Source organism: Rosa chinensis, chromosome 2 (assembly GCF_002994745.2).
Source record: "Rosa chinensis cultivar Old Blush chromosome 2, RchiOBHm-V2, whole genome shotgun sequence".
Classification (NCBI taxonomy): domain Eukaryota; kingdom Viridiplantae; phylum Streptophyta; class Magnoliopsida; order Rosales; family Rosaceae; genus Rosa; species Rosa chinensis.
Genome location: NC_037089.1, coordinates 17,765,790 through 17,774,758, shown reverse-complemented (window position 1 = coordinate 17,774,758; position 8,969 = coordinate 17,765,790). Strand labels below are relative to the sequence as shown.

At 37.9% G+C, this 8,969-nt stretch overlaps 1 protein-coding gene across 1 annotated transcript; it reads left to right on the top strand.

Moving 5' to 3' along the window:
• Positions 1-959: 959 nt before the first annotated feature.
• On the top strand, positions 960-2,474 carry LOC112188219 (probable WRKY transcription factor 7). Its single transcript, XM_024327302.2, has 3 exons — positions 960-1,666; positions 1,769-1,894; positions 2,007-2,474. Exons 1-3 carry the CDS (start codon positions 1,008-1,010, stop codon positions 2,164-2,166), a joined length of 945 nt encoding a protein of 314 aa, XP_024183070.1. The 5' UTR covers positions 960-1,007; the 3' UTR covers positions 2,167-2,474.
• Positions 2,475-8,969: the final 6,495 nt, after the last annotated feature.

The window sequence follows — 8,969 nt, the reverse complement described above, 5'->3', positions numbered from 1 at the left end:
CCTCCCAGAAACTTACTTACAGACAAAGTCAACTCTCTCATGCTCCCTCTGTCTCTTTCTTTCTTTCCCCCTGTAAATTATTAGTCACACTCACAGATCATCGAGATCACACCACTCAATCAGACGGTTCACACTTGGCCTTTGACCCGCTCTCATTATTTTTTGAATTTGGTAAGACTACACAGAACTTATAACTCTAAATACGATAGTTTAAAATTCTTCGAAACTATCAAAATTTTAATATTTTTACAATTTCATTTCATCGATATATGATCGAAACCATCAGAAACTACTATCGACCTAGATTTATCAAAATTCATTGGTTACTAAAATTCTTCTGAAATACCAAAATTTCAACAGGAATCAAAATTTTAAGGTTGCGTTTGGTTTGAGGACAGTAAGCATCAAGAAATGAAATTTGTTATTTCTTTCTTTTAGGATGCAAAAGGAAAGAAAATCATTTTCTGAAGGAAGAGAAAATAAGGGGGAAAATAATTCTTTCCAAACCTTAAATGAATCACTTTCCTCTATTATTTCCTTGCATTTATTACTCACAACATATTATTTTATTACATTATTTACAAATATTATTACAACTTTCCTGATAACTTTTCTTACGTTATCAAACATTGAAATGAAAAGTTTTTGAGAAATTTCATTTCCCTTCTTATAGAAAAAACAAAAGAATTACTTTTTTTTCCGTGAATCAAACGAGTCATCACCGTATAACCCCGCAAGGTCAATATCCGACACCAAGCATCAAAAAATATTATATTTAAATGAAAGAACAGAAAAAAATGATTCGTGCATGACAAAGTGTGTGTGGTTGGATCTTATTCGCAACTACATGTTGACGGCAAAGTGCTAGCGTGACAGCCCCGACAGTCACCCAAGTGGGCCACGTCATCATTTTGACCCTCTTTCTCTTTCCCACCTCCTTTATCAACACCATTTCCTCAATTCTTTCTCCCACTTTCCTCTCTTTCCTCTTTGCCCCTTCCTCAGAAATGGCCGTGGATTTCATGGGTTATAGGAATTTCTCGGCCAAGCTTGAAGAAAACGCCGTCGTCCAGGAAGCCGCATCCGGCCTCGAGAGCGTCGAGAAGCTCATCAGATTGCTGTCCTCCCAGCAGAAGCAGGAGAAGTACCACTCCATGGACATGGACTGCACCGCCGTCGCCGACGTCGCCGTTTCCAAGTTCAAGAAAGTTATTTCTCTTCTGGGCCGGACCCGGACCGGCCACGCCCGCTTCCGGAGAGCCCCTCTGCCCTTCACTGCTCCTCCACAAGAGTCCGTCAATCCCATAGATTCTTCGTCGACTAGGGTCTACCATGCGACGCCGATCCAGCAGATCCCTGCGCCGGTGGTTATGCACCACCACGGCAGCGGAATGGAGGGGACTAAAGACTCGTCCACCACTATAAATTTCTCATCGTACTCTTCTGCTGCGACGACATCGTTTATGTCGTCGTTGACTGGGGACTCGGACAGCAAGCAGCCCATGTCGTCTTCCGCGTTTCAAATTACCAATATGTCCCAGGTCTCTTCGGCCGGAAAGCCGCCTCTTTCTTCTGCTTCCCTGAAGCGGAAGTGCAGCTCCGACACCTTGGGCTCCGGCAAATGTGGTGCAAGCTCCTCTGGTCGCTGCCATTGCTCAAAGAAAAGGTGCAATTTTTTTTGTAATTTTTCTCTCATCTTAGATTGATATGATTTTTATACATACATTGGATTCTCTTTGCTAAAATGAAATTGTGGGTTTTGTTGCAGAAAGCTGAGATTGAAGAGGGTAGTGAGAGTTCCGGCTATAAGCTTAAAGATGGCTGATATTCCACCGGATGATTACTCTTGGAGAAAGTACGGACAGAAACCCATCAAGGGTTCTCCACATCCAAGGTATAAAATTTGGGTGACCATTTCGATAGAAATCGATGATCTTTCTGCTCAATTACTTCAACTTTTTGTGTGTCCCTTTTTTAATTTGTGATCCGGTTGATATTTGTAACAGGGGATACTACAAGTGTAGCAGTGTTAGAGGGTGCCCGGCTCGTAAACATGTAGAGAGAGCTTTGGATGATCCATCAATGCTAGTAGTGACCTATGAAGCAGAGCACAATCACTCTCTCAATATTGCAGAGGCTTCGAATCTTATCCTAGAATCGAGTTAGATCAACAAAGCCTTTGTCTTTGAGCTTCTTTTAGATGGAAATCAATGGTAGATGTAGTAGTAGTAGTAGTGGTTACAGTACCGGCTGAACTCTGGACTCGGACTCGGTCATGACTCGGTTCAATCTCGAAGGAGATGAGTGAGTTTGGGTCATCAAATCAATTAGTTCATGAATCAAATCATTTTCCTGTACAATATGGGATGCCTTCTTCTTTGCTCCTCTTCAAACACTGTGAATTATTTAATCCTTATTAAAAAAAAAAAAAAAAACTACCAAAAGAAATGAGAATGGTGGTGGATTTGGTGATCTAGTCTGAAAAAGAGAGAGTGGGTGTTTTTGGGTTGTGATTGATATTTTTCGCTTTCTATTTGTCGTTGCTTTTACTTTGGGTCTTCTTCGTCTTTGGATGCCTACTATATCTGCTTGCTTTTTTCCTCCATCACCGTAACCACAAGGCTTTTTCAAAATAAAGAAATAGTGAAAGTAGGAGAATTTAAAGAAATGAAAAGGACTAGGTCAAAGAATAATAAAGAAGTGGACCAACATGTCGGATTTGTTACGGTTGACCAAAGCAATATATGGGGTTGTACAGTTGCCGGTTGGAAACGGCTTATTTATTGCTTCAATTATTAGCAAGAGTTTAGACTTCTGCGAATTCTCCGATACCGCGTATGATATGAGATAATTCACGTTTTTTTCGGACACGCACTAATATATCGATACATTGAGTTCTTCACTTTAAAAGTCGGGTACACTACTACTGTTTTGATCCGTGTCAAGTCTTCACTTGCTGACTTTAAAGTCATTTACAAATTCTCTATTAGCGTGTATGATATTTCAGGGAAATTATTCTATGCACCGAAGGTGCAAATGACCCAACACTTATAAGATGATCTCAATTCTTGATATTTATAATTAATATTTTTATTAATAATCTAAGAGTATTTAATATAATCTAACCATCCATTTATATTGGTGCAAGTGCACGTCGGTGCACTGAATCCTCCTCCTATATTTCACGTTTTCTTGGATGCACAAATATATTGATATATTCACTTGTCCACTTTACAATCGTATACTACTGTTTTGATCTCGCGTCAACTCTTCATTCGCGGGCCTTACACGAGCTAGTTTGCGGTTCGCATAGAGTGAGAAGTTATTACTTACTAGGAGGAGCTAGTCTCCTATTTTGTATTGAGACATGTGGATAGCAAGTTTTTATTTTATTTTTTTTAAAATAGACTGATACGATTGTCTTCGAGTCTTGATTAATGAATTACATAATACAAGAGGAGAGGAACGAAAAAGCCTAATTAAATCTCAAATTACAATAAGTATAAAGAGAACACCTTGAAATAATACTAGAAGTCTCCATTAAAACTATATATTCTAACAAGCATCAACCAGCAAAGAGTGCGCGACTCACGGCCGGATAGTAAGTTTTTTTGTGTATCAATTACTGATGAATCAAATAATTTCTTCATCGAGAAGAGAAAAAAAAAAGATGGGAAATGGGATGAGAGAGAGAGAGAGAGAGAGAGAGAGAGAGGCTTTTATAAATGCAAGCTGTTGGTTGGTGTTTGGTTTCTGGGAAAACGTTAGATGAAATGGGGGGAGTTGAAGAAATAGTTGTGGCCTACAAAAGGGTTTCGAAGTCCTCCAGACAAAGGTGTTGGACCTAGTAGCAAAATTAATGTTCAAGTCAAACTTTGTGGGTGCTCAATTATTTTTATCTTCTTGTTTGTATTTGCCTTGGCCTGAAATCCAGATCTATAGTGGGAAGAAGTTTAGAACTCAAGTCAAATTTTGTGGGTGTGAAGTTGATTATTTTGAGCAATTTTTGGGGGCCCCTTATGTAATTATGTTCACTAATTTGTTCTTGTTAGATTTGGCATAGTCTAAAAATCAACCTTGCTATGAAAGCATGGTCCTCCAAGGTACTCCATCGTTATCAACACACCATTCACATGTGGTTGCCTCAAACACACAAATCCATTTGTACATCGCCAAGATCACCATAGCGTGGAAAATCCAAACCGATAAGCCATTATCATTCTAGACTACTTTAAAATATTAAAATTTTAGAGCCAGAAGTCATTAGATTAGTCAATTTTTGAAATGTGTATTTCACAACGATCTAACTCAAATGTTTGCGGTTTTAAAATTTTAATTTTCTGGTGCGCTACACTCCACGATTCAGGTTAATTTCACTAAAAATAGTAACTGTTACCAGAAATATTAAGAATTAATCATATATCAACAATTCAAACCAAGGTTGAAAAATCAAATACAAAACATTATGTTGACACACGTACTTTCATCAATAGTAATTATTGCTTGGTTAGGGGAAGTCAAGCCCTAGTCTTTTTAAACCACCTTTTTCCAACCAATAATCATAGTTATTTCGCAATAATGATCTCTGAAGACCAAATCCAAATTGCTAAGTATCAAACCAAACTTTTGACCAATCCTAATGAGAAGCTTAGGATCCCTTTTCATAGCCAATTTTCAGAGTTTATCTTGAACCGAGTAGGCATGCATTCTAGCAGTAAAAACTTGATCAAGAGCCGCACGTAAGTATACGTTTGTATATACTTTTAGGATTAAATTCAGTTTACTCCCCTGAATTTTAGAGTTAAAATTAGTTTGATCAATCTTTCTGAGAATTAATCCTGGCGGTTCCTGCACTAATAATTTCTATCACCCGGATCCAAATTGTTTGCTCCAATCATGACATCACAAGCTGACGTGGCACCGACATGAGGTCTCACTTTTCAGAGTTAAACCACTAATAAGGGCAAAATGGACATTTCAAATTTAATATAATTTCTATTTTTTTTCTTCTCTATACTCCCTCCCTCCCTCGAATGTCAACTTTCGAGTTTCACCCACAGTGACTCACAAACCCACCTACAGGCAAGTGCGTATGCCACAACAAACTTACCTATAACAATCCACATCAGCTCAAATGCACATCTTCAAACACAAATTAAAGTTCGAAATACATAATCACAATTCGCAACATTTAGTCAGTACCTGATTTCTGAAAGTCCAATATATGCCTTAGAATTTCTTCCACTTTACCCCAACCATAGTTCATCAAGCCTCAATTTGAAGATACACACCAGTAATTCAAGGATCATACGCAGCAGCTTTTACAAAATTATCGCAAATTTGAGGCAGCGATAACCCACTAGAGAATCGACTCTTTAACTGATCAGTTATCTGGAAAACCAAAAACCACAGCTCTTTCAAATTCAATACCAAACACTGTAAATACAAAAAATCAAAAGCAAAAATGTGAGAATGGATCAAAACCTGGCCTCGCAATATCATGGTCAACACACTTCCCTTCTTGACCCGCTCCCAAGTATAAGCAAAGAGCACCCAAAGCTTGATGACTAAGCTCTTCCAGAGACTCGCCTCAAAAACTAAAACTCGCCGCTCAGATAGTCCTTGGTCGTTGTAGCATTGACATTCCTGGTGTCGATTTTAGCCTCAGGCGCCAAAACGGTGCCGTTTTTAGGTCGATTCGTCTGGTTTGGTCGCAGACAACGGGTCATCGAAGGAGTGGACGGAGAGAGGGAGGGGGAGAGAGAGAGAGAGAGAGAGAGAGAGAGAGAGAGAGAGAGAGAGAGAGAGAGAGAGAGAGAGAGAGAGAGAGAGAGAGAGAGAGAGAGAGAGAGAGAGAGAGAGAGAGAGAGAGAGAGAGAGAGAGAGAGAGAGAGAGAGAGAGAAGATAGAGGAATTGCTTGGGGGGTTCTTGGAAAACAGAGGTGTAGGTGAAGGGGGCGGCAGACATGGAGGTGTTAGGGGAGACGACGTCGTTTGGGAGCATAAGTCGGTGGGTGGAACTCGACATTGGAGAGAGAGAGAGAGAGACCTCATGTCAGTGCTACGTCAGCTTGTGATGTCATGATTGGAGCAAATTTTGAAATTTGGATCCGGATGATGGAAATTAGAAGTGCAGAGACCGCCTAAATTAATTCTCAAAAAGAGAGACAAAACTGATTTTAACCCAAAAGTTCAGGAAAGTAAACTGAATTTTTTCCATACTTTTATCATCATCTAGTCACCAATATGCAATAAAGAAGAACGGACACAAAGCGCACAAAGTTGGTAGTTTGTACATTAAGTAAGCGATAATTGAGTTTAGTTTTACTTCAATTGGAGGAAATCTCGTACAACAATATAGTCACTTTGCAAGCACTCATATGAAGTTTCTAGAGTTTAAAGCGAAATTTAACAAAAAAAAAATGATCAAGTTTTGCAAATAAAATAAGATATTCCTAAACCAGTCGAATTTAAGTTTAAGAGCCCTTTAGAATTTGGGTGGAAGATAAGTTGTTGCATCATTTGGCTACTTCACAAGATCTAATTCCATTCCAATCTTGAAGAGCAAAACCAGTATTCAATCTCATCAAATCTCCATGGTGTTCACATTTCCTTTTACATGGAACAACCTATTCAACAACAATATCACATTCACACCTTAAATAATGTCATTCTTATTCGCATATTTGAAAACTGGTCTGTCTCATTGCGTCAGCAAAGTTGAAATTCCGATGTGGGATGCATAAAACAACTGGTAAGCACCTGCCTTTCTGAGAAGAAAACGAGATACGAATGGATATGAATATGAAAGGCATATGCCTTCGTCAACAAATCAGACGAAGAGTGAAGACAGACTTGACCCACGTACCTAACAACACCAAAGAATTACTGAAAGCATGAGCTTCACATCCATTGAATGGTTCATGAGAAATTTTATCCAAATTTGGCATACAAATTTTGTTTTTTGGAATCGTTCGGCCAAGTAAACCTAGCAGGAGTGGTTCTGACCGAATCTTCAAACACAAACTGATTCTGGATGGAAGTGAGAAGAAAGGGTCCAAATAGAGGTAGCCAAATTCAAATAACGATCTAAGCAGGGCCATCAGCAACATTGTTTGTTTCCCTGTGCACATGCCAAAGAAATTGACTGCATTTTGACTGGGTTAAGGTATTGACTAACGACTGGGTTAAGGTATTGACTAACATATGGAAAAGAACATTAGAATGACAACAGTGGTGTTCACCTAGTCAGTTGCTGATCAAATAATTTATGCTCAACAACCCTTAGATTTACATCCAAAGGTGGAAAACAAAACAACTCAACTTAATAATAATTCTCTCTGCCCTTGGATTTACATCCAAGGGTGGTTGAGCATTATTTTCTTGGTCAATAACTGACTAGGTGAACATTTTCGAGAATGACAAACCCTTCCACGACTTGTACATGTTTTACATATTCCAATGACTAAACCCTAACAATACGTTCAAATTTCTTAGGCTACTGAAGAAATGCTGTCTTGGAGTTTTATGACTCAACACCATATGTGATTCTAGTTAAGATGTGATTACAACTAATAATACTAATTTATTTTGAAATAAAAAAATGCGTACTGATTAGTCAAGCTCTGTTAGATAATTTAGACTTAATTGAGTCGTTAACATGGTGAGGACCCAAGATCAAACCCCTAGCAAAGTTTTAATTTCAACCGAGACCAAGTTGGTCCAATGATATTTCTCTTTTAAGTGTGGATGAGATCCCAAATTCGAATGCTCCCTCTCCATTAAGGAAAAAAAAAAAAGATGCAATTTCCACAACATTATGGGCTGCATGGATAAAACTATTTTATCATTATCTCGTAGTTTGCGTTGACTAGAGATTTTACCTCATTGGCTACTAAAAGCAAGTTCACCCGTTGAGAAAACTTGACTACGAAAGTGACCATTCTTAACATTTTGTGAATAGTGTCTGACCAGCCAACCTCAATAGTGGAAATACAAGGCAAAAAAGCAGTGAATAGTCTTGACCGGTCAAGCTCAATGGGTGAACTTGCTCTTAATGATTGAATGATCGAGATATAGTTCAGCCGGTAGAGGAGAGGCAACCATTTCAATTTTCACCACCAAAGCAAATTGAAAGTGTATCTCATTCCATGTATATGATATCTATGAAATATATGACAAAGGTCGTGTGCTCAAGTCATGTTTTTTTTTTTTCACACATTGTTAAATACTAGATACACATCTCTTACTTAATACACCTCTTATTAACTTTTTCATATTAACATTTTATTAGAAACACAATCTCAAACTTCCTAAACTATCATCATTCTCCTTTCAAAAAAAAAAAAACCTATCATTCACCATACAGCGTACTTATTCACTAAATGCACATCCTTTTTTCTATACATATACTATCTTAACTCGAAAAAAAATTCTCAATAAGAACAAATAGATTAGCCATAAACCCTGATAGCATAATCTCTAGTAAAATGTATCATTAATCACAAGAGTTTTGTTGGAATTTATTTTCTAAAGGAAAAAAAAAAACAAGTTTTTAGAGATAGAGAGGGATTATTAAGCTTCTAGGACATGGTGGATAGTGTTATACGTATGTAGAGCAGAGCTAGTGAACTGTGATTTGCAATGGCAAAGCCTAGGGAAAATGAAAAAGTAAATAGATCATAGATGGTGTTAGGTGACAGAGAAAATAAAGATGAAATAAACAAAATCAGAGGAGAAACAATCATACATAGAGGTAAAAATCAAAGATTGATGAAGATAATACAAGGGATTTTCAAAATTGAAAGTAAGAGTTGGAAAATTTTCAGTCCAAATCTAAGTGGTTGGTGTACTGATGAAACTGCAAGCCCTGCATAGTGAATCTTAGTCTGGTTTTTCGATCAGTGTTGTTAATTGTTTATGACTAGGGTTTTAGCCTTTTAGGTTTGCATCTTCATTCAAGTAGAGGA

Excerpts from the sequence above, each read along its gene's own strand:
- LOC112188219 (XM_024327302.2), top strand. The coding sequence starts at position 1,008 with ATGGCCGTGGATTTCATGGGTTATAGGAATTTCTCGGCCAAGCTTGAA. Across the intron at positions 1,667-1,768 it reads TGCCATTGCTCAAAGAAAAG|AAAGCTGAGATTGAAGAGGG; the intron begins GTGCAATTTTTT and ends GTTTTGTTGCAG. Across the intron at positions 1,895-2,006 it reads AAGGGTTCTCCACATCCAAG|GGGATACTACAAGTGTAGCA; the intron begins GTATAAAATTTG and ends TATTTGTAACAG.